The sequence below is a fragment of the Amblyraja radiata genome, chromosome 7, assembly GCF_010909765.2.
Source record: "Amblyraja radiata isolate CabotCenter1 chromosome 7, sAmbRad1.1.pri, whole genome shotgun sequence".
NCBI lineage: Eukaryota > Metazoa > Chordata > Chondrichthyes > Rajiformes > Rajidae > Amblyraja > Amblyraja radiata.
In genome coordinates this window covers 9,909,902-9,937,511 of record NC_045962.1, presented here as the reverse complement: position 1 = coordinate 9,937,511, position 27,610 = coordinate 9,909,902, and the positions used below count along the sequence as shown (strand labels likewise).

General features: G+C 42.2%; 1 protein-coding gene across 1 annotated transcript; it reads left to right on the top strand.

The window, feature by feature from the left end:
• The first annotated feature begins 695 nt into the window (after positions 1 to 695).
• On the top strand, positions 696 to 25,965 carry LOC116975024 (glycerol-3-phosphate dehydrogenase [NAD(+)], cytoplasmic-like). Its single transcript, XM_033023685.1, has 9 exons — positions 696 to 776; positions 10,469 to 10,796; positions 12,000 to 12,177; positions 16,178 to 16,318; positions 16,981 to 17,119; positions 18,569 to 18,681; positions 19,178 to 19,411; positions 20,126 to 20,232; positions 25,146 to 25,965. Exons 2-9 carry the CDS (start codon positions 10,753 to 10,755, stop codon positions 25,240 to 25,242), a joined length of 1,053 nt encoding a protein of 350 aa, XP_032879576.1. The 5' UTR covers positions 696 to 776; positions 10,469 to 10,752; the 3' UTR covers positions 25,243 to 25,965.
• Positions 25,966 to 27,610: the final 1,645 nt, after the last annotated feature.

Genomic DNA, 27,610 nt, shown 5'->3' with positions numbered 1-27,610 from the left:
GGTGTAGAGGGCGGGCCGGGCCGTGCCAAGGGGGGCGGTGTCGAGGGCGGTCCCGCCCACCTGCAGCCGCCGCTCGGGGACAGGCTACGGTCGCGCGGACCCCACCCACATCCCGGGGCCGGCGACTTATTAACCCGGAAGCTGTGAAGAGCGTTGCGCGGCCGATCCCGCCCACAGCTTCATAATAGCCGGTGGGACACGTGACTGACATGATTCCCTTCCGGGTTAGGGCGGGGCAGGGCAACAGGCTGCTGCTCACCAGCCGCCATGTTTGTGCGGGGCAGGGCAACATCACCTGGTTGCTGCTCGCCGGCCGCCATGTTTGTGCGGGGCAGGACAACATCACCTGGTTGCTGCCCGCCAGCCGCCATGTTTGTGCGGGGCAGCGCAACATCACCTGGTTGCTGGTACACAAAATTGCTGGAGGAACTCAGCGGGTGCAGCAGCATCTATGGAGCGAAGGAAATAGGCGACGTTTCGGGCCGAAACCCTTCTTCAGACTATTTCCTTCGCTCCATAGATGCTGCTGCACCCGCTGAGTTCCTCCAGCAATTTTGTGTACCTTCGATATTCCAGCATCTGCAGTTCCCTTTTGAACACATCACCTGGTTGCTGCCCGCCAGCCGCCATGTTTGTGCGGGGCAGGGCAACATCACCTGGTTGCTGCTCGCCGGCCGCCATGTTTGTGCGGGGCAGGACAACATCACCTGGTTGCTGCCCGCCAGCCGCCATGTTTGTGCGGGGCAGCGCCGGGCCTGAGCCGGGCCTCCACACAGGTACATGATCTGCGGTCCCGTTGACTAACACCGGCCGCCTCGTTTTTATTGCTGTGACTATTTATTACGCGAGTGACTTTTTATTCCGCGAGTGACTTACATGTGCTGTTTTATGTCACCGCGCTTGTGCAGAGGACAACACACTCCACCCGATGCCCAAACTCGACTCTGCTTCATCCTAACTTTACAGGTGTTTCTAAAAATCATACATAGGTCTGGTCTCCAGATAGGAACACCGGCTTTACTCAAAACACTCCTGCAAACCCCGACTTCTTGTGGTCATACTTGGGTTCTTCAGGTATTGATGCATGGAACATAAAATGGTGCAGCAAAGGAACAGGCCCTTCGGCCCACGGTGTCCGTGCCGACCATGATGCCAAGCCCAACTCTTATCTACCATCACATAATCCATACTCCTCCATTCCCTGCAGATCCATTCGTGCCGAGCCAAAAATCTGTTAAACACCGCTACCGTATCCAAAGATCTTGATCGTATCTGCCTCCACCACTACCCCTGGCAGTTCCTTTAACCTTTGCCCCTCTCACCTTAAGGCCATGCTCTCTAGTCTTTCATGTTTCTATCCTGGAGAAAAAGGTTCTGACTGTCCACCCTATCTATACTTATCATAATTACATATGCTTCTATCAGGTTTCTAAGACCTCGCTCCAAACAAATTTAAACAGATTTATGTTCATGTTTCTCAGCAAAGCTCTCTTTTGTGTTAAAGGTTCAAACACTACTAATTCCTCATAGGCGTGTGAATCCGTTCCATTAGCTTTGCGATTTCAAACCTCTCCAAGTCCAGCAGCTCTAATGACTCGTCCAAAATAACAAGCCCTTCAATCAAAGATCCTGTAGCCTTCAATAGCATAATTATAATAATATATTTTATTTATGGGCGCCTTTCAAGAGTCTCAAGGACACCTATAGCATTCCCTTTGTAAAAACAGAGTATTGGCCTTTGACAGTGCAACCCTCTATTGGCACTGCAAAGAGTGGGAAACCTGACAAACTTTCTTAATGGGATCAATTGCAATATAATAAATATTTTACCCAAAGGTAAAGTAAAATGTTGCAAATATTTATGGGAATTCAATAAACTTTAAGGAAATCCTGCATTATAAATTGTAGATTCATCACGTATGTCTTAAAAATAACTGAAAAAGTACAGAATTCATGTCTTTTGCCTCCAATCACGTGCAAAAATATCTGTCCCTACACAAAGCTATTCAGTTGCCGTCAAATGTGGACACTATTGGGTGTCTTTTGTTTAACTGAAGATAGACACAAAATGCTGGAGTGACTCAGCAAGTCAGGCAGCATCTCTGGAGAAAATGGATAGGTGATGTTTCGTTCGGGTCAGGACCGTTCTGTTTAACTCGTCTAGTGAGAATGGATAAACTCATAACTCTGATTTGAGGAGTGATAATTCAAAAGCTGTCAATCAGAATCCAGTTGACTTTTTTGTATCAACAGAATAATCTCATAATAGGAAAACTGGGCATCCTCATCAGGTACATGGGTGGGAAAGATTTAGAGGGATATGGGCCAAACACAGTCAAATGGGACGAGTGTAGATGGCGCATCTTGGTCTGCATGGGCATGTTAGACCAAATGTCCTTTCGTGCCATATGACTCCATGACCCAAGAAACAGGAAAACATAATCAGCTCCAGAGCAACATAATGCATGAATGATTGTGCACTTTCTTTTGAGTTTTCAACCTTTTTAGATTATGTTATTTGAGTCATACAACATGGAAACATGCCCTTCAACCCAACTTGCCCACGCTGATCAACATGCCCCATCTACGCGACTCCAAACTACCTACGTTTGGCCCATATCCCTCTAAACCTATACTCCGTGTACCCCAACAAATGTTTTTTAAACATTTTGATAGTACCTGCCTCAACTATCTCCTCAGGCAGCTCGTTCCATATACCTGCCACCCTTTCTGTAAAAACAGTTCCCTTTCAGGATTCTATTAAATCTTTCCCCAATCACCCTAAACCTATGTCCTTTGGTTCTTGATTCCCCTACTCTTGGTAAAATACTTTTTGCATTTACCCCATCAATTTCTCTCATGATCTTATACATTTCTATAACATCACTCCTTGGGGTGGAAGATTGCAACCTTCACGTGGTCCGCCCTGTTTCGACGAATGCAATCAACCCGGTGTGCACAATCAAATAAGTTCATATAGAACAAGTTGTCCTACAACTTTAGGCTGCACACGCCATTCGCAAGAAGAAGAAGATCACTCCTCATCCTCCTGCGCTCTAAGGAATAGAGTCCTAGCCTGCTGAGTCCTAGCCTCTCCTATAACTCAGGCCCTCGAGTCCCAGGAACATCTTCGTAAATCTGCTTTGAACCATTTCCAGCATGACAACATCTTTCCTACTAAATTTTGCCGTTTAATTTCTCAGTACAAGCACTCCACAACTTGCATAATTGGTGACTGACATAAACTTGCGTTTTCATTAGCAAGTCTTTAGGCTTGGGAGCTCCCCTGTCGTCTCCGCGTCGGAGCTTCCACCATGTCTCGGCATCGGAGTGCCCCCATGGTCTCTGTGTTGGAGCTTCGCCGTGATCTCTGCGTCGGAGCTCCCATGTGGTTTCCACGTTGGAGCTCCCGCCATGTCTCCACGTTGGAGCTCCCTTGTTGTCTCCACATCGGAGGTCCCCCATGGTCTCTGTGTCAAATGGTAAATTTACATGTGAACAGTACCACTTCCGTTTCTGACTTGTGTGACATCGGAATTATATAAGGGTCTGCAGGGAGCCTCTGTAGGTCAAGGTACATAGAACAGGACAGGAATGGAATGGGCCCTTCAGCTCACAATAGTTATGCAAAACATGATGTCCAGTTAAACTGATCTCAGCTGCCTGCACATGATCCTCATCTGTCTATTCCAAATGCCTATCTAAAAGCCTCTTAAACGCCACTATCATATCTGCCTCCACCAAACTTGCCCCACACATCCCCATTAAAATTAGCCGTCCAGTGTTGGACATTTCCACCTTGCAAAAAGATTCTGACTGTCTACTCTATCTATGCCTCTCATAATTTCATATACTTCTATCATTTTCCCTTAACATCCAACGTTCCAGAGAAAACAATCCCAATTATTCAACCTATTCCTGTAGTTGAAACCCTCTAATCCAGGCAGCATTCTGATAAACTTCCTCCGCACCCCCTTCAAACCTTCCACATCCTTCCTATAATGGGGTGACCAGAACTGCACGCAGTACTCCAAATGCAGCCGAACCAAAGTCCTATAGGGCTGCATGATGACTTCATAACCACTGGGTGGCGCTTCGATGGCAGCCTCGCCTACAGTCTGTCCTTTTTTGTTATTTTTAGTGTGTAAAAAGTATGTGTCAATGTTCCCTGGTTTGTTTTATGTGGGGGGTGGGCAGGAGGGGGGTCGGGGGAAACTTTTTTTCAATCTCTTATCTTGCCGGTGATGCAATTGTTTTCCGGATCGTCCCTCTGCAGCCTAACATCGTGGAGCTGGAGGCCTTGTTTGGGACTGACTTTGAGCCCCACCGCTGGGGCTCAATCAGAGCTGATTCCTTGCTTGGGATTGACGCTCCAACCACGGCCTGTGGACTTTAACATCAAGGAGCTTGCGGTCTCAGGTTGAGACCGACGTCAGGAAGATCGAAAAGCCACACGACGTTCTGCTAGCCCCGACCCGGGGTAGATCGCCCGGCGCGGGGGAGCTGCGGTTTCTCCCCCCCCCCTCCCCTCCATGCAGGAGCTTGATTGCCCCGACGAGGAGGCCCGTTGCCGACTACGGGAGTAAGATCGTCCCGTCAATGGAAGGTTAGAGGCCCCCCGACCACTGGAGGACAAAGAAGGGAGAGATTGACCTTTTTTTCGTCTTCCATCACAGTGAGGAATGTGGAGGAGTCACTGTGGTAGATGTTTACATTAAAATTTATTTTGTGCGTTCTGTTGCTTTTTATTGGTATGACTGTTTGGCAAATCAAATTCCTCGTAGGTTGCAAAATATACTTGGCTAATAAAGTATGATTAAAGGTTCAAAGGTTGATTTATTGTCACATACACCTAGATGTAGTGAAATTATTTTTGCCATTTGCTATTTTGATTATAATATTCAATAACTTAGCAATGAAGGCAAGCACACCGTATGCCTTCTTTACCACACCATCTACTTGTGTTGCCACTTTCAGTGAGCTATGAACTTGGCTCCCAAGATCCTTCTGCACATCAATGCTATTGAGGATCTTACCATTAACTGTATACTCTCCATACACTCAACCTTCGCGCAGTGGTGGAGCTGCTGCCATACAGCGCCAGAGATTCAGTTTCACCTGACTGGGTGCTACCTGTGTGGAGTTTATACATTTTCCCCATGACCATGTGGGTTTCCTCTGGGTGCTCCAATTTCCTCCCACGATCCAAAGACGTGCAGGTTTGTAGGCTTCTCTAAATTGCATGGACTGTGAAGGATATAGAACTAATGTACGGATGAGTGATGGTCAGCATGGATTCAGTGGGCCGAAGGGCCTGTTTCCATGCTATATCACTAAACTAAAATTGAGTGCAACTTCAAACTTAGATTAAACTCCATCTGCCATATCTCTGCCCATTTCTGAAGCTGATCTGTATCCTGCTGTATCTTCTGACATCCTTCTTCATTGTCTGCATCTCCTCCAATTTTTGTGTCATCAGCATACTTATTCACCAACCCATCTACATTTATCTACATCACAAACAGCAGAGGTCCGAGCATAGTTTCTTGCAGAACTCCACTGGGCATAGACTTCCAGCCAGAATATCTACCTTCCACTACAACCCCCTGTCTTCTATGAATAAGTCCGTTCTGAATCCGTACGAACAAGTTGCCATGAATCCTGTACATCCTGCAGATGGCTCTAGTAAGAGAATATGCATTCCATAATTAGTCTTAGATAAGATTAGTGAGATAATGCTGTTACAATTGGGGTCTACTTTTATATTTCCATCAATACTATACAGATACAACTGGCTTTGGTAAGGTTTAAACTGATTACCAGCACAACAGTCAGTGGGCCTGGTTAGTCGAGCTGCCACAACACTACCGATGAAGATTGAGAATCAGTAGAAACTTGAGCAGAGGCAGATTAGTTGAGCCAATTCGTCACACAATTTTACCAAACCCTTTTGGCAGTAGACATCAAGACTGAGACTAACACCCCCAACCTCAATGTTCCCAGCAATAACCCTGCAGCATTAAGCTGCTAGATGTTTATTGATCCATTCTGCATTATGAACATCACTCCATCAGGATCCAAGTCCTTGCTGTTGCAACATCAAAAATGCCATATTTTTGTTGTTTACTTCCATTTCAGGAAACTAACGGGAATCTCACAACATTCCTTACTCCATAAACCTCATCCAGGAAATTTATCAGTAGAGTAAAAATATTAAATTGTGATATTATGAATGTATGGTGATATGTATATATTACTGTTTATGTGCAGAGAGATACTGCATAGATTTAACTGAATTATGAGCCGAGACACCACATTGGGAAGGGAAATATATCTTTGGACCTAGTTTCCATCCAGCATTCTCATTTTAAAGTTTTAGAAAGTAATAGTCAGTCCTCAGGCAGCCAGTTTTGTATCATTGATGATTCATTGGCAAATTGGGATGGTGACAATTATTTTCTCTCCAAGTTATGCCAAGTTATGCTGGTATTTAGAGCCAGAATCCTTCCCAAGCACTAATCAAGCCTGGGCCTGCTTTGATTCTACGATCACACCAGATTAAGTAGCAATGGCATTTAGGGTGTAGCAGGTGAAGGCACAATTTGACTTAGCAAGAATACTCTGCTGACTATCATTGTGTGTTAAGGTGACAAAGCTAGCAACATCAGAAAGGCAATAGATGGTGCTAAGTTCCCATTAGCCTGCACTTCAGGAGAGACAGTGACATTTGGAGAATTAAAAATGGGAATGGTGAGCAATTAATTCCATTGTTAATCCTTGTAATGCAGTGCTTGCTCTAGAAAATGTATTTGATATTATATGAAAGCTTTATTTTATTGTCTTTATAGTTGTTATTAATGTAGTAGTAAATTTTCAGCTGAATTTGGAGGTACCTTGCCATTTAGCATCCATCCATTACAGCAGAAACAGAAGCAGGAATCGCCCCATCATTTCCTGTGATCATGGCTGACCCAATCTCAGCCTTAATACCACTTTTTTATTCTCTCACTGAACTTCTTGATTAATTTGTAGTTCTGTCTGTCTGTCTGTCTGTAATTTGTCTGTCGGCATCTGCCTTGAAAACTATTCAATTATTCTTTCCCCACAGTTCTCCTGAGTAAGGAAGACGTTTCTCATCATCATCATGTTAATCAAGAACCCATTACACTGAAACTATGTCCTCTGGTTCTAGTTTCTCACACAGGAGGGAAATTCCTCTCCACATTGACGTTATTAATCTCTTCTCAGTTTCATGTGTTTCAAAAATGTTACCTCTTATTGTTCTAAACTCCAATGAATAAGGTCCCACTTAACAACCTCTCTTTATATGTCCAGGAATCAACCCAAAGAGCTTTCTCTGTATTTCCCCCCCCAATACAAATGCATTCTTCCCTAAATCCAGTAGCGAGAAATGTATGCATTAGTTGAGGTGGGGTCACAGCAGTATCTTGTAAGGATGCGCCAGAGATTCCCCGTGTATACTCCATGCCCTCGGTAATAAAGGCTGAGATCTGCACTGTATCTCTAAACTAAACTAATCCCATGAGTTTACTCACATCTTTCTGTACCTGCATGCCAACCATTGGTGTATAGTGCTCAAGATTCCTCAGATCCCATTGTATCACAACAAAGGAGCCTCACTCCATATGAGTAATAATCCACATTTTCATTCCTTTGAAAAGTGAAATCAAAGCAAACATGCAGGTACAGCAGGTAGTGAAGAAAGTGAATGGCATGTTGGCCTTTATAACAAGATGAGCCGAGTATAGGAGCAAAGAGGTCCTACTGCAGTTGTACAGAGCCCTGGTGAGACCACACCTGGAGTATTGTGTACAGTTTTGGTCCCCTAATTTGAGGAAGGACATTCTTGCTATTGAGGGAGTGCAGCGTAGGTTTACAAGGTTAATTCCCGGGATGGCGGGACTGTCATATGCTGAGAGAATGGAGCGGCTGGGCTTGTACACTCTGGAATTTAGAAGGATGAGAGGGGATCTTAGTGAAACATATAAGATTGTTAAGGGTTTGGACACGCTAAAGGCAGGAAACATGTTCCCGATGTTGGAGGAGTCCAGAACCAGAGGCCACAGTTTAAGAATAATGGGTAAACCATTTAGAACGTAGACGAGGAAACACTTTTTCTCACAGAGAGTTGTGAGTCTGTGGAATTCTCTGCTTCATATGCCTCTGGATGCTTTCAAGAGAGAGTTAGATAGGGCTCTTAAAGATAGCGGAGTCAGGGGATATGGGGAGAAGGCAGGAACGGGTTACTGATTGGGGATGATCAGTCATGATCACATTGAATGGCGTGCTGGCTCGAAGGGCCGAATAGCCTACTCCTGCACCTATTGTCTATTGTGTATTGTCTATTGTCTATTTTGTCCAAAGCAGAAAACCTCACAGTTTCCCACGTTATACTCTTTTGAATAATGTCTTGCCCATTTCTTAACCTATCTCTATATCAATTTTTCACATCTTGCTAACCCATCTACCTTCGTACTTTGAGGAAACCTGGCCTATTTAATTATTTCATCCAACGAGCCATATAGATAATAATTGATGTTGCTAACAACAGGGATACATTGATGCAAAGAGTGGAACTAGTAAGACGACTGAGGTGGGAGAGGGGGTAGAAGAAAGCAGGAGTTACTTTGCATCCTTAAGGACCTGTCCCACTTGGCGATTTTTTTCAGAGACTGCCGGCGTCATATCAGTGTTGCCAAAAGATTTGAGGGTATGAGACAGGAACTCGCTCAAGTAGATTGGAGTAGGTTATTTGATGGAAAAGGAATGTCAGGAGTGATGATTTTTAAAGACACAAGTTCAGGATATGCACATCCCTGTTAGAGTGAAGGGCAAGGCAGGCAAATGTAAGGAAGCCTGGATGGCGAGGGAAATTGAGGCTTTGGTCAAGAGTAAGAAGGAGGCATGGGACAGGTATAGGCAGCTGGGATCAAGTGTATCCCTGGAGGGGTTTCAGGATCTTAGGACTAAGCTAAATAATAAAATCAGAGGCAAAAGGGGGGCTGGAGATAGCTCTGGGAGATAGCATTAAGGCTAATCCCTAGAGATGTTACAGGCATATAAAGGCAAAAAAAGTAACCAGAGAGAGAGAGTAGAACCGCTCAAGAATCAAAGTGGTCAACTCTGTGTGAAGCCACAGGAGATGGGCAAGGTCCTCAATGAGTATTTTTCCTGTTTTTACCGTGGAGAAAGACAGAACGTGGGATCTTGGGGCAGTCACTGGAAGTGTCTTGAGAGCACAGTATTATGGTGGCAGATGTGCTGAAGGTCCTGACGCATATGAAGATAGACAAATCTCCTGGGCCAGATCAGATATATCGGAGGACTCTATGGAAAGCTAGAGAAGAAATTGCAAGAGCCACCGCTGAGATTTATGAGTCGTAGCTAAATACAGGCGAGGTGCTGGAAGACTGGAGGGAGGCAAATGTTGTGCCTCTATTCAAGAAGCGCTGCAGTGAAACGGCTGGGAACCACAGGCTAGTGAGCTTAACATCTGTAGTTGGAAAGGTACTAGAGCGTTTTCTGAGGAATAGGATATAAATGCACTTAGATGGACAAGGGCTGATTAGGGATAGTCAACATGTACATGGGAGGTCGTGTCGTGTGAATTTTAGTAAGGCATTTGATAAGGTTCCACATGGAAGGCTGCTATGGAAGGTTAGATCCCATGGGATTCAAGGAGGATCTAGGGGTGCAGGTACATAGTTCATTGAAAGTGGTATCACAGGTAGATAGGGTGATCAAAAAGGCTTTTAGCACATTGGCCTTCATCAGTCAGAGCATTGAGTATAGATGTTGGGATGTCATGTTGCAGTTGTATAAGACGTTGGTGAGGCTGCATTTAGAGTATTGTGTCCAGTTTTGGGCACCATGTTATAGGAAAGATGTCAAGCATACAGAGAAGATTTACAAGGATGTTGCCAGGACTCGAGGGAGAGGTTGAGCAGGCTGGGACTCTATTCCTTGGTGCGCAGGAGGATGAGGAGTGATATTATAGTGGTGTACAAAATCGTGAGAAGAATCGTTTGGGTAGACACATAGAGTCTCTTGCCAAGAATAGGGGAATCAAGAACCAGGGGACATAGATTTAAGGTGAAGAGGGAAAGATGTAATTGGAATTTGAGGGGTAACTTTTTCACACAAAGGGTGGTGGGTGTAGGGAACCAGCTGCCAGATGAAGTAGTTGAGGCAGGGACTATGCCAACGTTTAAGAAACATTTAGACAGGTACATGGATAGGACAGGTTTAGAGGGATATGGACCAAACGCAGGCAAGTGGGACGAGTGTGGTTGGGACATTGTTGGCTGGTGCGAACAAGTTGGGCTGAAGGACCTGTTTTCACGCTGTCAGACTGTATGACTAAGCCTTAAGTTTGTATTATGCGACTACACGCAGAATGAATTATTTAATGTTTATTTATTTTTTGTTGTCGAAAATAAATGTGTAGATCGGCAAACGATTGCCCGTTTCGTATCAGGGAAAGCAGTTCGAGGCGATGTTGGTTACCGGCACCAACTCGGAGACCACAGCATTATCCCCTCTTCTGGACAATAATCGTTCTGCAGCGTAAAAAAAGATTCGCTGCATGATCGACGGAGACGTGAACCAATTACGGAAAAGGCAGTAAGGAAGTTCCACCGGGTCCAGTCAACCTCGCAGTGTAGAACTAGAAACACTCCAAAGATCAGCTGAAACGTAACCGCTGTGAACTTGCTCGCTACATCGCGGACCATGTCTGACTGCAAGAAGGTGTGCATCGTCGGATCCGGCAACTGGTAAGTTGGACGTTGTGTGTGAGATTTGCGTGGTGTGTAAGTGGAAGGATCCCTCCTTCCTACTCAGGATCTTGCAGGACTTCACACTGAAGAATGTAATCTACACCCACAAAAACCACACCGTCAAATTGTTTTCAAACTCCAAGAAAAAATTCCATGTTTTTCTATAATCCCTTAAAAATGCAGCTACCTGCATTTATTAACATTTGCCTTTTTCTTCCTCCATGAATCGTTCCATTATTGGGTCACCGTGCTTCCTGCTGCTAGGGCGTCAACTGTCCCGAAACCTTCCCGCACCTTTATCTCTTATCTCCTCTTTCAGACTTTGGGCTAATTGCTCCTTTTGTGGCCTCAAATCAAATGTTCCTCAATAACACATTAACCTTGATACTTTTTGTTTACATGCAAGACCTTAAGTAGCTGTGGACCTTAATAATACGTTTTATTTTTATTTTATTTATTTTTTATTTAAGACCTTAAGAAACCCGTGGATTTCTGCTCAGTTGGATTGTGGTAGTGGGACTGCAGGGTCGTTAAATTAGTGTTTGCAGTTTTCATCAAAAACTGTCACATCCATAATTTTGCAATAAATAAAGGGATCCTCCTAATATTGTCACAATAGATGAGGGGTAGAGTCGTGTGTGAGCAGACGTTGATGTCAAGGGAGAGTCGTGTGTATCAGTAAGCAGACAGTTACAGCAACACATCGAAAGAAACTGATCAATTGAGTGCCCATGACATCTTGGTGCTAAAACTTCAAAGCCTTCTCTCCAGTTGCTTTTGGACAAATTAGAGTAACCATACCACTCCAGATACTCCCTGCCACCCTGAATTATTTTGTGTCAGATCATTTGTGTCAAAATATTTAATTTGCCCATTCCCAAAGTTAAGATGTCTGAAGATGTGTGAGCGGGAATGAAGTCAGTGATGGAGGGGAGATGTGGAAGTTTGATTTTGTCTGGTGGGGTAGTTCAAGTTCAAGTTCAAATGAATTTATTGTCATGTGTCCCTGTATAGGACAATGAAATTCTTGCTTTGCTTGATGTTGTGTTTGATGTATGTATGTATTTATTACCCTTTGTCATAGAGCAATACGACATGGAAACAGGCTCTAGCTCCAACCCTCAGCCCCCAGCTCTCCATGCTAAACAAGTTGCCTACTTGAGCTAATTCTGTTACCAAACTGTATCTTGTTTCTTTCAGGGGCTCTGCTGTTGCTGCAATAATTGGCAGAAATGTTGCAAAGTCAAAGCAATTCGATCCCATTGTCAAAATGTGGGTTTTCGAAGAAATATTGAATGGAAGAAAACTCACCGAAATAATAAACACAGACCACGAGAATATTAAGTACTTACCAGGTCACAAGCTGCCAGAGAATGTGGTAAGTGAAAGAGATGCATGGGGGGGAAAAATGTGGTTCAGAAACTAAGATGTTTTATCCATTGCTCTTCAGACCATGAGTAACTGCATTTTTTGCAAAACTATTTCACCCGCTACTCTCCGCCTTTAAAAATGTCACAATCAGCTTTTTAAAGGCAGATATTGCTGCCCTATTATGTTCAAGATGGATGCTTTCATCTAAAATATCTATTATAAAATAATGCAATATATCAATAAAGCACAAGCAATGTTTGATATGATTTTGTGACAGGCATGATCAATGTTGAAGTGAAAGGAAGTGGTATCTAATTAGCAATTTGTTATTCATTTACACCACATTGCACAATGAAAATCAATTGTATCACTTTAAAAGATACAACATTTTTATTTAAAACAGATAATGAATGCATTTGAGGAGGTGCATAGAAACATAGAAAATAAGTGCAGGAGTAGGCCATTCGGGTCTTTGAGCCGGCACAGCTATTCAATATGATCATGGCTGATCATCCAAAATCAGTACCCCGTTCTGGCTTTTTCCCCATATTCCTTAATTCCCTCAGCCCTAACAGCTAAATCTAACTCTCTTGAAAACATCCAGTGAATTGGCCTCCACTGCCTTCTGTGGCAGAGAATTCCACAGATTCACAACTTTCTGGGTGAAGAAATGTTTCCTCATCTCAGTCCTAAATGGCCTACCCCTTATTCTTAAACTGTGACCCCTGGTTCTGGACTCCTCCAACATCAGGAACATTTTTCCTGCATCTACCCTGTACAATCCTCTAAGAATTTTATTTGTTTCTATAAGATATCCTCTCATCCTTTTAAATTTCAGTGAATGCAAGGCCAGTCGACCCATTCTTTCATCATATGTCAGTTCCGCCATCCCGGGAATTAACCTGGTGAATTTACGCTACACTCCCTCAATAGCAATAATGTCCTTCCTCAAATTAGGAGACCAAAATTGCACACAATACTCCAGGTGCAGTCTCACCAGGGCCCTGTACAACTGCAGTAGGACCTCCTTGCTCCTAAACTCAAATCCTCTCGCAATGAGGGCTTTCTTCACTGCCTTTTGTACCTGCATGCTTACTTTCAGTGACTGATGTACAAGCACACCCAGGTCTCGTTGCACCTCCCCTTCTCCTAATCTGACACCATTCAGATAATCTGCCTCCCTGTTCTTGCCACCAAAGTGGATAACCTCACATTTATCCACATTATACTGCATCTGCCATGCTTCTGCCCACTCACCCAACCTATCCAAGTCACCCTGCAGCCTCATAGCATGCTCCTCGCAGCTCACACTGCCACCCAGCTTTGTGTCATCCGCAAACTTAGAGATGTTACATTTAATTCCCTCGTCTAAATTGTTAATATATATTGTAAACCCAGTCGCAATACGTCACAGGCATAACCAACCCATGGCAGAATATTGAATGATTAAAGGACAAAGGGACCTTAAAGTGCAGCATAAATCTTTCAAGGATAGGTGAACTGGCATTTGATATGCTTTCCTTTCATAGTTAAGACAGATAATGTAAAAGCATGAAGGTGAAAGGCTCTGCCAGATAGCCTACAACATGTTTGGCTATACTTGGAGTACTGCATACAGTTCTGACTACAGTGTCATAATATGGGATTGCACTGGAGAGAGTGAAGAAGTGATTTACAAGAAAGTTGGCAGAACTCGAAAATTGTAGCTATGGGGAAACGATTGAAAAAGGTTGGTTTCGGTGGAGCCGAGGAACTTTTGTGGAGTCTCAGTCGGGTAAGTGTCCGTGGCAGAGATCAAAAAACAGCGGCCATATTATAGTAATCAGATAAGCATCAGAAGGGAAATGATAAAACATTTCTGCTCCCTGTGGATGACAAGGACCAGGAACTCATTGGCAGAAAGGGTGGCAGAAGCAGAGATTTACGCCACATAAAAAAATATTGGTAATGTGTGATTTATCAATAGCATTTCATAATCATAAATAACTTAAAAACATAATCTCACAAAATGTAATTGTTGTATTTATAATGTAAGCAGAAGATATGGAAGGATTGTTTCAATAACAGAGATAAAGGGATTAATGTTTATCAACTGCATTAATTAATTAACTTAATTAATTAATTAACTTTGCAAATCTTGCTGAATCTTTTCTATGTAACATAGACATGGGAAATAACTTTGAACATAATACCTTTCATATTATAAGATTTGTTATTATGTTATGAAAACATCACACAATTTTAGATTGTCCTAAATGTAATATTTGAAATCCAGTATATAGAGACTTTAGAAAATATTGGGATTTTTTCTACCTTGTGGAGACATAACTGGAGTTTAAAGGAGAGCATGGAATTTTAAACAATATTGGCTCCATATCTACAGATAAATCAAAGTGAGATGCTGCAGTAAGATTGCTGGACTTTGCTAAGTAGACATACATAACAATGATAATGGTCTTCAAGATCTTGCCTGACAAATTGGTAGTCTTCAATACTAACTGATGAAACTGGCCTCTTTTGTAATAAGAGGAGGATAGTTGAAGATGTTATCTGCCTTAGGGAACCCCTGAAACAGTAAGACAAATGGGGTTTCAACTGTTTGTAGAGAGCCTTCATATGTTCTTGGAGCTGAATGAGGCAATTTGGCCCATTAAGTTTGCTCACTATGGCTGATCTATCTTTCCCTCTCAACCCCATTCTCCTGCCTTCGCCCATAACCCGTAACATTCTTACTAATCAAGAATCTCTCTCCGTTTAAAAAATATCTATTGACTGCCTTCACAAGTGTCTGTGGCAATGAATTCCACAGATTCCCCACCCTCTGACTAAAGAAATTCCTCCTCATCCCCAACACGTAATTCGTACCAATTTCTAACTGTGCTATAAGATCATTCACTTTGTTCCATATACTACTTGCATTCACCTTTAGTTTGGCATTCACCACCCCTCTTCTCACATTGGTCCCGATTTTACCTGACCCTAGTCTCTTATCCCTTCTTGAACTTTCTGTCCGATTATTCTGCACTCTCCCGCTCTTTAACTTCATCCATGCAGTTTCAATTTGTTGATCCCATTCCCTCTCTATTTAGTTTAAAACCCTATCTACGGCCCTGGTTTAGACAGGACCCTGGACCCAGCCGGGTTCCAGTGGAGCCTGTCCCTTCGGAACTGCTCCCTCCTTCCCCAATACTGGTCCCAATGTCCCACAAATGAAAATCCACTTTTCCCACACCCATCTTTGAGCCACGCGTTCAACTCTTTAATCTTCTCAACCCAATGCCAATTTGCACGTGGCTTGGGTGGCAATCCAGAGATTATAACCTTTTTGGTTCTGCTTTGTTTATTTATTTTTTTGTTTTATTTTTGTTTGAAGCAATTGTACAAAAAGAAAATGATCGACATAACAGTTATACAATTTTCGTACTGCTTCAGTTTTAACATTTTATGAACTAATAACTAGATCGGGAAAAAAAGAAAAAGGAAAAAAGGGAAAGAAAGAAGAAAAAAAAACTCAAGAAAACCAAGAACCCCCCCCCCCCCCCCCCCCCCCCCCCCCGGAACTAACGAAGGTGTAAAAGAAGCGGATATATATCCCACTACCCTTCCATACACCCGCTCACCCGACCCTAGCATCGGTTTTGAGTTTGTGTTCAACCATTATGTTGTTGAAGAAATTCAATAAAAGGAGACCATATTTTTGAAAATTGATCTGGTTTGTCAGTCAAGACAAGCCTTATTTTTTCTAGATGTAGAGTCTCGGTCATTTCTGTGATCCACATCTTCACTGTGGGGACTGTTATCTTTTTCCAGAATTTAAGTATAAGTATTTTCGCAGTTCTCAAACCGTAGTCAAGGAAGCGTCTTTGAAATATCGTTAGATTAGGGCTGGTTCTGCTTTATTAAAAGTGAATTAAATTGAACACTTAAGATCTGTACTTTCAAATTTCCTTTGGTGTAGTCGAGCACCAACATAACAAATTTGCTAAACATGATTTCCTATTTTACAGGTGGCTGTGCCAGATATTGTGGAAGCGTCAGACGGGGCAGATGTATTTGTCTTTGTTTTACCCCATCAGTTTATTGGAAAAATTTGTGATCAATTAAATAATAAGCTGAAGCCAAGTACAATTGGAATCTCGCTGATAAAGGTAATGTTTGAGAGCCCCATGAATGTAAAATCAAGGATGGGTCGGAAAAATAATTTTCTAACTGCTGTTGATTTATTTATTTCCTTCCGATGTCTTTTTCACTATAATTTAGTATATTTTCCTTTTTCACTTCCGGACAATTTTTTTGATCCCTTAACCACATCTTTACAATTTTTCGGATTTAATCCATGCTCTTCCCACTCTAGTCACTGGGCATGATATGGACAGTGTTCATAAGTAGGTCAGGGTTTAAGCTGTTAATGCTGAGATGGGAATACTCTCGTTTTTGAGTCAAATATTTGGAGTTACATTTTCTGCTCCAGAAAGTCAAGGCTGGCAAAAGACATTGAGGGTCTGTTGTTTTCTGGTGAGGTAATAAATCAGGTCCCTCTAAGAAGGATGTCAGAGATCTCACTACAATGCATCAAGCATCAACAATGCATCAAGTGCCACGGTTCAGACCCCATTACTGCAACAATTTAGCTTGGAAATTGATGTCCTGAAGAAGTGATATAAGTTTACTGTGGAGAACTGGAAGGGGGAAAATGACGAGACCCAAGTGTGGTTCTAGGGGTTGGCAAATAAATTTAGGGTTACTTTTTAAAGAGAAATGAAATGGGGTTACCTGTACTGAAGATCATCTTTTGCATTTATGTCTACAGGGTATTGACGAAGATTCCTGTGGTCTTAAGTTCATATCACATATAATTCATGAGAAACTTGGTATTGAAATGTCTGTGCTGATGGGTGCCAACATTGCAAATGAAGTGGCAGATGAGAAATTCTGTGAGACAACAATTGGTAGGAAATATAACAATTATTCTTTCACTCCACTTCTGACCTTTATTAAACTGAAATTGTGCATAAACCATTGCACATTCTCAAGTGAACTACCGATTACTAAATCACTGTGACAATTGTATCAGTCATACAATTTTGTGCCAGGACCTGCAATAGAATAATTTACTAATTTTGCATAAATGTGGGCTGTTTGCTGCATCTTAAATATTGAGGTGAGAACTAGAACCCCCAGCATTATCCGTCACTATTGGTAGCATTGATGCTGATTGTGTCTTCAGAAGCACAAGTTTAAAAACACACTATTCAATAGATAAGATAATAACAATTAAAAAAGTTTAAAGAGTTAAAATTAAATTAAAAAACCCCAATAAAGTACAAAACAAAACAAAGCCGAAAGTCCCTAGTGCAACCAAGACAGTTCGTAGTTTAGTTGGGGTTTGCACAGTGTTCAAAAGCCTGATGGTGTTGGAAGAAGCTGCTCCTCAACCTGGACATAGACACAAAATGCTGGAGTAACTCAGCGGGATAAGCAGCATCTCTGGAGAGAAGGAATGGGTGACATTTCGGGTCAAGACCCTTCTTCAGACTCCTTCAGACCTGGGCCTGAAGAAGGGTCTCGACCCGAAACGTCATCCATTCCTTCTCTCCAGAGATGCTGCCTGTCCTGCTGAGTTACTCTAGCATTTAGTGTCTGCCTTCGATTTAATCCAGCATCTGCAGTTCTTTCCAACACCTGAACCTGGGCATTCCAGTTTGTGAACTGCTGTACCTTCCCAATGGCAGGAATGAAATGAGAACATGGCCAGGGTGGTGTGGGTCCCTGATGATGCTGGCTGCCTTTTTAAGGCAGTGCCTCCCTTCGATGGTGGGGATGGCAATACCCATGATAGACCAGGCAGTGTTCGCCACCTTTTGTAATCTCTTTAGTTCCTCTGTGTTCGAGTTGCTGAACCAGGCTGTGATGCAATCAGTCAATGTATAATGTACCGTACACTTGTAGAGGTTCAAGTGAGTGTTAGTCGACATACCAAATCTCCTCTATCCTTCAACGGAAGTAGAGGCGTTGATGTGCATCATTTAGGATTGCATCAATGTGTTGGGTCCAGGGCAGATCTTCAGAGATATGCACGACCAGGAACTTCATTGTTGGCTCTCAAAAAGGGGAAGTGTTAGAAATGATAAAATATTAAATTTTGCTGAGCTGTGTATGTAAACTTTCAGTTTTACCTATTGCATATAATTGTGCCTACATTGTTTTAGAAAATGGAGATCAATATTTAAACCGGTGGTTTATTAATTTAGTACATGAACCAGTCAGTTATTACAACGTTGCATAATTATGTTGCAATGATAACATTGTAATGCATAATATATGATGTTAAAATTTGTAATAAGCTTAAGTGAACTCTGCAGGAATTGAATATTTTTTTTTGTCTGTTTCATTTTCAGGATCCAAAAATCTAGATCATGGAAAGATCTTTAAGGAGCTGATGCAAACTCCAAATTTCAGAATTACTGTGGTAGAGGAATGTGACACAGTGGAAATATGTGGTGCATTGAAGGTAGTTTTAATCAGTACTTGGGAAAAGTAGCAGATGCTGGAAATCTGAAATGAAAAAACTGCTAATGCTGGAAATCTTCAGAACTTCCATGGAGGGAGAAACAAGGTTAATGTTTCAGGTCCAAAGACCTCTCGCCAGACCTGAGCTCTATCTCCACCATTGTATTGTATTGTACTCCAAAGAAAAAAATTATTCCAAAAGTAAAATATATTTCAGTACCCATTTACGTAAGTATATGGGAAATCTAGTGATTTCTCAACTGAAACCTGAGCTTGCTATAAACATTTTGGAATATTTGGAAACTGTACTTTGTATAAGTAATTTAATGTTGATACACAAAAGAGTGTAAGCCTCACGAAAATAGACATGCATACTTGTTTTGGGTTGTTTAATGAATAGCAGAGTGCTTATGAACTGTTATTTACTTCTGTCTGAATTGTAATTTCCCATTTTTGGAGTTCAGTTTATCAATTTTATTGCCATTGTTTGTTTCCAGAATATCGTGGCTGTGTGTGCTGGCTTCTGTGATGGTCTTGGCTGTGGTGATAACACTAAAGCTGCTGTCATTCGTTTGGGATTGATGGAAATATTAGCCTTTGCCAAGTTATTTTGTGCAGGGCCAGTCACATCATCAACCTTGCTGGAGAGTTGTGGAGTAGCAGATGTTGTTACATCTTCTTATGGGGGACGCAACAGAAGAGTCGCAGAAGCCTTTGTGAAAACTGGAAAAGTATGAATGAATTTTTGACATTGATTATATAATATCTTTGCATCAATATGAATAATCCTATTTTAATAATCAATTCATTCAATTTATTCATGTGACAAGGTAAACTGCAGGTTGTATTTTGGATGAGAACATGTGAAATGTTATTGGTAACTAGACTAAGTGGGACCCGTTGGGTCCCAGGCACACGGGAGGCCTGGTCCCCCAACACAACCCATTCCCCAACGCAATATTCCATCACTCACCTGTTCCCCCAACGCAATGGCGGGAGCGTTCTGTAGCCGGGGTACGGGGACGGCTTTAGCCGAGGAGCATCCTGCAGCCAGGGGAGGGGGACAGCTTCAGGCGGGGCCTGTGGGGGATGTAGGGGAGTGTGGGGGAGGGGGTGTGTGTGTGTGTGGGGAGGGGGTGTGTATGGGGAGGGGGTGTGTGGGGGAGGGGGGGGGTGTTTGGGGGGGGGGGGGGGGGGAAAGGGAGTGTGTGTGGGGAGGGTGTGTGTGGGGGAGGGAGGGGTGTGGGGAGGGGGTGTGTGGGGAGGAGGGGGGGGGGGTGTGGGAGGGCATTGGCTCGTATCCCCCAAAACCATTCCAATTCGTGTAGCTGTACCTTTCAAATGTTCTTATTAACATTTACATTTTTGTGACTAATTTATGATAGATTAGACATGTCATGTAGTAGAACTTAGATTTTTGCTAACTTTTACTATCTTTTACCCAGTCTATTGAGGTATTGGAAAGCGAGATGCTGAATGGACAGAAATTGCAAGGACCTCAGACTTCAGCAGCTGTTTATAGAGTTCTCAAAAAGAAAAACTTGGTTGACCAGTAAGTATTTGAATAATAGCTGTGTTCTTTAATTGCATTTTTATTAGAATACTGTACCAAGTGGGACCCGTTGGGCCACGTTCCCTAACGCAATATTCCACCACTCACCCATAGTCGTCAACTGCGCAGGCGCGGCTGACATTTTTAAAATATAAAAATGGCAATAACTTATAAAAAATAAGATCAATGTGAACGCATCTCACTCTCCCTCTTTAGCCCCCTATTTCCCTCCTCCATTATCTTTGCATGCTCGGCTGACGGCATCTCTGGAGAAGGGTCTCGATCCGAAACGTCACCTATTCCTTTTCTCCAAAGATGCTGCCTATCCCGCTGAGTTACTGCTTTTTTTTGTGTGTATCCCCCATTGATGACTGGTGCTCGGCTCTCGCCGGCACCGAGGGGGTTAACCGGCAGCTGCTGGATAAGGCGAGAGGTGCAGCTGACAGTCCCTGGCCCATCGGGAAAGGGTTCCTCGGGAGTTGGAGCAGAGTTGAGCTGGAGTTAGCGCTTCTTCTCCACGCTGGCTGTAAGCCTGGGGCCGCCACTGCTCCGGGTCAGCTTCCCGTCAGTCCAGAGTCACCCCGTTCATCTCCGGCCACCCCTGAACAGGGATGGGACACTCGGGAGGGGACGGGGATGGTCCAGTAGCATTTCAACAGCACTTGCAGCGCCGGAGACCCGGGCTCGGTCCTGACTACGGATGAGACGTAGGTCTGTACACAGCTGCCAAGAATGTCTCTCCCCCTGTCTCCCACTCACATCTGCCCCCTCTCTCTCACTGTTACACCCCACTCTCCCACTACCTAGCACCCCCGTTCCTCAGATCAAATATATTTTTACACATAAATTATGAATAAAGATAAGAAAATGTTTCAAACAAAAGTAATATTTTCTTATTCCAGTCTTCTTTTCGAGTCCACACACAAGATTAGTTGTTCAGCCAGAGCTGAACACACATCTCGGCATCTGCATACAATGGTGTCTGTCTTGTCGTGTCTTGTGCTTCTTGTGCGTGGTGGTGGAAAGATTGGCTGAAAAAGGGTCGCGACGTGAACGCTCTTTCCTTGACCCCTTCTTATTCCAGTAGCAAACACATTAAGGATTAAATGAAAAGAATAAATTATTTAACTTTTTGAATATCTCATAATTGCAGATTAATGAACTGAACTAGAACTGGGACTGCGTGAGTAGTGTGTGAACAGCAGAACAAGAAAGGAAGCTATTGAGTTGACAGAATTCCAGATTAATTCCTTGGTAGAATAGTTAACAATTTATACACAGCTTATACAGCCAGCGCTTCGTTCAGTTTTTCTTTAACACAAATGACCTTTGATAAATCCCGTGATTCCTTGCGTTTTTCAGAATACCGAACTCGCTTATAGGAACTGATAGTGATTTGTGCTGATGAGGAAGTCAAGGATCCTGTTACGTAGGGATAAGCAGAGACTGTTACAGTTGGGGTTGCATTGATAAATTTGGAAGGAATGAGGGTCCTGAACATCGATCTGTAGTCGATGAACAACATTCTGACAGACATGTTCACGTTGCCCAAGTGGGCCAGTGAGAGCCCATCCCCTGTTGACATTTTGTGGCAGTTGATAAATTGTAGTGAGTCCAGGTCTTTCCTAAGCTGGTTTATATGTTGATATGCATCACAACCAACCTCTCATAGCATTTCATCACCACAAGATTACTGGTGGGTATGTCACATTATTGAGGCGTCACCTTACTCTTTTTGCCCTCCAATGTAATTGATGTCCATTTAAAAAAGGTGGGAGCTTCAAACCTTCGTAATGCAAGGTTGAATATGTCCGCAAAAACTCCAGACAGATGGTCCATGCAAGTTCTAAGAATGCAGGCAGATCTTACATTGCAAAATACATACAGTAGCATGCCGATTATTACCAGACGGACGATTGAAAGGTTTAGCCAAAACTTTGAGAAGATAAGTGATCATACCTATGGGAATAACTCAGCTGAAGGTGTTAATGTCCACATAATACTGAGACCAAGAAGCCAGTACAGTACCGACAGTGTGCTGCAGTGTCGAGATGCCTTTTTTCAATTAATATGTTAGAACATAAAATATAGAACAATACAGCACAAGAACGAGCCTTTCAGTCCACAATGCCTGTGCCAAACATGATGCCTAGATCATCTCTTATTTACCTGCACATAATCCATTTACCTCCATTCCTTGCATATCCATATGCCTATCCATAAATCTCTTAAAGGTCACTAGCGTATCTCCCTCAACAACACCCCTGACAGTACATTTCAGGCATTCGCCATCCTCTGTGTAGAAAATTTGCCCTGCACATTTCCTTTAAACGTTGCCCTTCATCTTAAACCTATGCCCTCTGTTATTTGATTTTTCCATCCTGGGGAAAAGTTTCTAACTGTCTTCCCTATCTATGCCTCTCAAAATGTCATCTACAGTGTCCTCCATAATGTTTGGGACAAAGAATTCATCATTTATTTATTTGCCTCTGTACACCACAATTTGAGATTTGTAATAGAAAAAATATCACGTGGTTAAAGGGCACGTTGTTAGATTTTATTAAAGGCCATTTTTATACATTTTGGTTTCACCATGTAGAAATTATTACATAGTCACAGCACAGCAATGTCATGTAAATGAAAGTAGTCATGTTTAGTATTTTGTTGCATATCCTTTGCATGCAATGACTGCTTGAATTCTGCAATTCATGGACCTCACCAGTTGCTGGGTGTCTTCTCTGGTGATGCTCTGCCAGGCCTGTATTGCAGCCATCTTTAGCTTATGCTTATTTTGGGGGCTAGTCCCCTTCAGTTTTCTCTTCAGCATATAAAAGGCATGCTCAATTGGGTTCAGATCGGGCAATTGACCTGAACACTCAAGAATTTACCATTTTTTAGCTTTGAAAATCTCCTTTGTTGCTTAAACTGTATGTTTGGGATCATTGTCTTGCTGAAGAATGAACCGCAGGCCAATGTGTTTTGAGGCATTTGTTTGAACTTGAGCAGATAGGATGTGTCTATACACTTCAGAATTCATTATGCTACTACCATCAGCAGTTGTATCATCAATCAGCAGCAGCCAGACATGCCCAGGCCATAACACCCCCACCACTGTGTTTCACAGATGAGGTGGTATGTTTTGGATCTTGGGCAGTTCCTTCTCTCCTCTATACTTTGCTCTTGCCATCACTCTGATATAAGTTAATCTTCGTCTCATCTGTCCACAAGACCTTTTTCCAGAACTGTGTTTGCTCTTTTAAGTACTTCTTGGCAAACTGTAACCTGGCCATCCTATTTTTGTGGCTAACCAGTGGTTTGCATCTTGCAGTGTAGCCTCTGTATTTCTGTTCATTAAGTCTTCTGTGGACAGTGGTCATTGACAAATCCTCACGTGACTCCAGAGGAGTGTTTCTGATCTGTGGGACAGGTGTTTGGGGATTTTTCTTTATTATGGAGAGATTTCTTCTGTCATCAGCTGTGGAGGTCTTCCTCGGCCTGCCAGTCCCTTTGTGATTAGTAAGCTCACCAGTGCTCTCTTGCTTCTTAATGATGTTCTAAACTGTTGATTTTGGTAAGCCTATGGTTTGGCTGATGTCTCTAACAGTTTTATTCTTGTTTCTCAGTCTCATAATGGCTTATTTGACTTTCATTGGCACAACTTTGGTCCTCATGTTGATAAACAGCAATAAAAGTTTCCAAAGATGATGGAAAGACTGGAGGAAATACTAGGTGCTGAGAGCTCTCTTATACCTGCATTAAGGAGGCATTTAAACACACCTGAGCAATTACAAACACCTGTGAAGCCATGTGTCTCAAACATTATGGTGCCCTGAAATGGGGGGACTATGTATAAACACAGCTGTAATTTCGACATGGTGAAACCAAAATGTATAAAAATGGCCTATAATAAAATCTGACAATGTGCGCTTTAAACACATGTGATTTTTTTTCCATTACAAATCTCAAATTGTGGAGTGCTGAGGCAAATAAATAAATGATGGGTCTTTGTCCCAAACATTATGGAGGGCACTGTATTCTATCAGGTAACATTGCAACCTCCGGCATTCCAGAGGAAAAAATTCAAGTCATCCAATCTCTCCCTGTAGTTAATGCCCCCGTAATCCAGGCATCTTTCTGGTAAATCTCCTCTGCACCCTTTCCAAAGCCCTCATACCCTTCCTGTAATGGAGTAACCAGAACTGCACACAATACTCCAAATGCAGCCGAACCAAAGTCCTGGTAAAACTGAAGCCCTCTCTGTTGTATTGCGTTGATGTTAAAAGATTCCATGGCATTTATTTAAAGTGCATGACCTGCTATGTTTACTGGTTAACAACAAGGACTAAACTTCTAATAATTGAATAATAATCAAAATTGAGTACAAAATGTATTGGCCAAGTATGTATACATACAAGGAATGGTGCTTGGTGCTTTGCTAGGCATACTTGATTTGCAGTAAATTTGAGAACTCAGTGCGAATGAGTTCTGAAGAAGGGTTTCGGCCCGAAACGTCGCCTATTTCCTTCGCTCCATAGATGCTGCTGCACCCGCTGAGTTCCTCCAGCAATTTTGTGTACCTGAGATTATATATATGTTTCTTTTTACACTGGGGATGAGCAATAAATCTTGGGTTTGCTGGTAATGCTCATGTCTGAGATTAGAAAGGTAATGGAATCAGGGCAGCAGGCTGCCTTCCCAGGAGTGGACATAGCTGAGAACTATGTGCCCTATTTTGAAATCTTCTCCACTGTGCAAACTCTGCAAGAGATTGGGCAAAAATCTTATACTATTGTAGTAACACTCCTTTGTTGGATGTCCATACGGATTAATATATTTGTGTACTTAGGATATTAAATCCTTCTTTCTTGTTCCTAGGTCAACTGTTTCAGATTGATGTTTATGCTTTTTTACAGGTTTCCACTCTTTGTTGCTGTTTTTCAAATCTGTTATGAAGGTAGGCCGGTCAGAGACTTAATCACCTGCTTGCAAAACCACCCAGAACATTTATAACTGAGAACACCTGCAAGTCAATGTATATTCAGTCAATATTTCATTGTCACAGGTAATGAGAGGGTAGTGCTGGATAATCCCTTTTATAATAAAATAAGATGCTTTTATTGGTGAAAAGTATCATTTAAAATTTATAACCATTTCTATGGTAATTTTGCCTTTTTAACTCTTCAAATGTAGCTTTTTGACAGCTGCAGAAAATTAATTCCATCTCTAAAATGCTATTTTCATTAACATCTCTACCAATATAACCTATTAGTGAATTGCTACTGTTAGCTTTAGTGTATATTATACCAATGTATATACGCTATTGATCATGCAGGAAATTGTAGTTAATGAAGCATTCCAGTCTATTTCATTCAGTCGGATCTGCCTTGCATTCAGAAAGACGATGATGTGGAAAAAACATGATGGCTCTCACATGATTCAGACAGTGAAAATGCAAATTTCTCCACTCAAGAACAATTTGTGTAATTACGGAGAAAAAAATGTCGTGTTTGTTTTCACACCCATGAAGCAGTGATTTTTTTTAAAAACACAAATTACTGTAATTAAATTTTTTAAGGAACTTGTTTTCAATGTACAAATCACTGCCTTTTAAAAATAAGTTTGCTAAGTGTTTTCATACAAAACTCTAATGTCGGTTGGACTGGGAATCAAAAATTATCGCTTTATATTTTATATTAATTCAATTTATGTGGAATAAAATTGTTCTTTTCAGCATTCCTGCGGCAGTATATTTTTTACATATTTGTGAATTGCTGAAATATTACTGCATCAAGGCTTATTCTATTTTGTTGCTTTCTTTTTTATTCTTCCATAGGAAGGTGGCATTGAAAATGAAGCCAGTGTTTATTGTCCATTATATAGTTGCCCTTGAGGTGGTGACAGTAGTAAGCGACCACTTTGAACTGCTGCAGTTAGGGTATAAGGTCCCTGATGTGGCCTTCCAGCATTCTGACACAGCAGCATTATCATTCATAAATATCCAAGGTAGGGCAGTGTTCTCTTGTGCTGACTGCTCCTGGCCTTGTAAACAATGGAGTTGTTGCATACACACATAGTTCTGGTATAACACTTGATTAAATAATGTGAATTGGATAAAATGCAATTAATGAATTAGGGATCAAAATTTACAGCAGGATCTTGATCAGTTGGGCAAGTGGACCGAGGAATGGTTAATAGAGTGTAATGCAGAAAGGAGTTAGATGTTGTATTTTGGGAAGTCAAAACAGGGAAGGACCTTCACAATGAATGGTGGGGCTCTGGGGAGTGTTGTAGTGCAGAAAGATCAAGGAGTGGTACATAATTCCTTGAAAGCAACGTAGCAGGTTGATAGGGTGGTCAAGAAGGCTTTCGGCACATTGGCCTTCATCAGTCGGTAGTGAGTATAGAAGTTGGGATGTTATGTTACAGTTGTGCAGGATGTTGGTGAGGCCACATTTGGAGTATTATGTGTAGTGTTGGTCACCTTGCTATATGAAAGATACAATAACAACATTTAAAAGACATTTGGACAGGTACGTGATCGGAAAGGTTTGGAGGGATATGGGCCAAATCCAGGCAGGTGGAACTAGTGTAGATGGGGCATCTTAGTTAGCATGGGCAAGTTTGGCCGAAGGGCCTGTTTCCATACTGTACGACTATAACTTTAATTAGGTCCTTTAATGGAAAGTGCATGGTAGTTAGTTACAAAGGGAGAACCTTACCATGAAGAGAAGAAGGTTAGTCACTGCTTGCCAAAGGGTAACCACTGAACCTGATGGGTTGAGCACATATCTGGAAGAGTTAATAGCACTGCATTATTTTTTACTTTAATGAACAATGGAAATATTTCATTTTGTCTCCGCAATGATTCAAACCCTTCAACGGTGACAGCACTCCAATAATGCTACATCTCATTCAGATCTCTGCATGTTTTCAATGAAATGCTTCACACAATTTTCCTTCTTAGCCATATCTTCCTTAGCTATATTCTATACATTATCATTATAAAAATATTTTTTGAATATTTAACTTGAGCATAAATTACTGGATGGTTTAAGATTATTTTGGATTATTATAAAATGAGAAGCTCCATTTTGGCCACATGTGATTCGTGTAACACAGAGATGGTGTAGCACGCCCTCACCGAGTGGTAGAGGTGCTGCCTTACAGCGCCAGAGACCTGGGTTTGATCCTGACATTGGGTGCTTGTCTGTACAGAGTTTGCACGTTCTGCCCGTGACCTGCGTGGGTTTTATCCGAGATCTTCGGCTTCCTCCCACACCAAAGACGTACAGGTGTGTAGGTTAATTGGCTTGGTAAATGTAAAATTGTCCCTAGTACGTGTAGGGTAATGTTAATGTGCTGGGGTCGCTGGTTGGCA

Coding starts and splice junctions, on each gene's coding strand:
- LOC116975024 (XM_033023685.1), top strand. CDS start 10,753: ATGTCTGACTGCAAGAAGGTGTGCATCGTCGGATCCGGCAACTG. Junction 16,319..16,980: donor TTGGAATCTCGCTGATAAAG/GTAATGTTTGAG, acceptor TTATGTCTACAG/GGTATTGACGAAGATTCCTG. Junction 17,120..18,568: donor ATTCTGTGAGACAACAATTG/GTAGGAAATATA, acceptor TTTCATTTTCAG/GATCCAAAAATCTAGATCAT.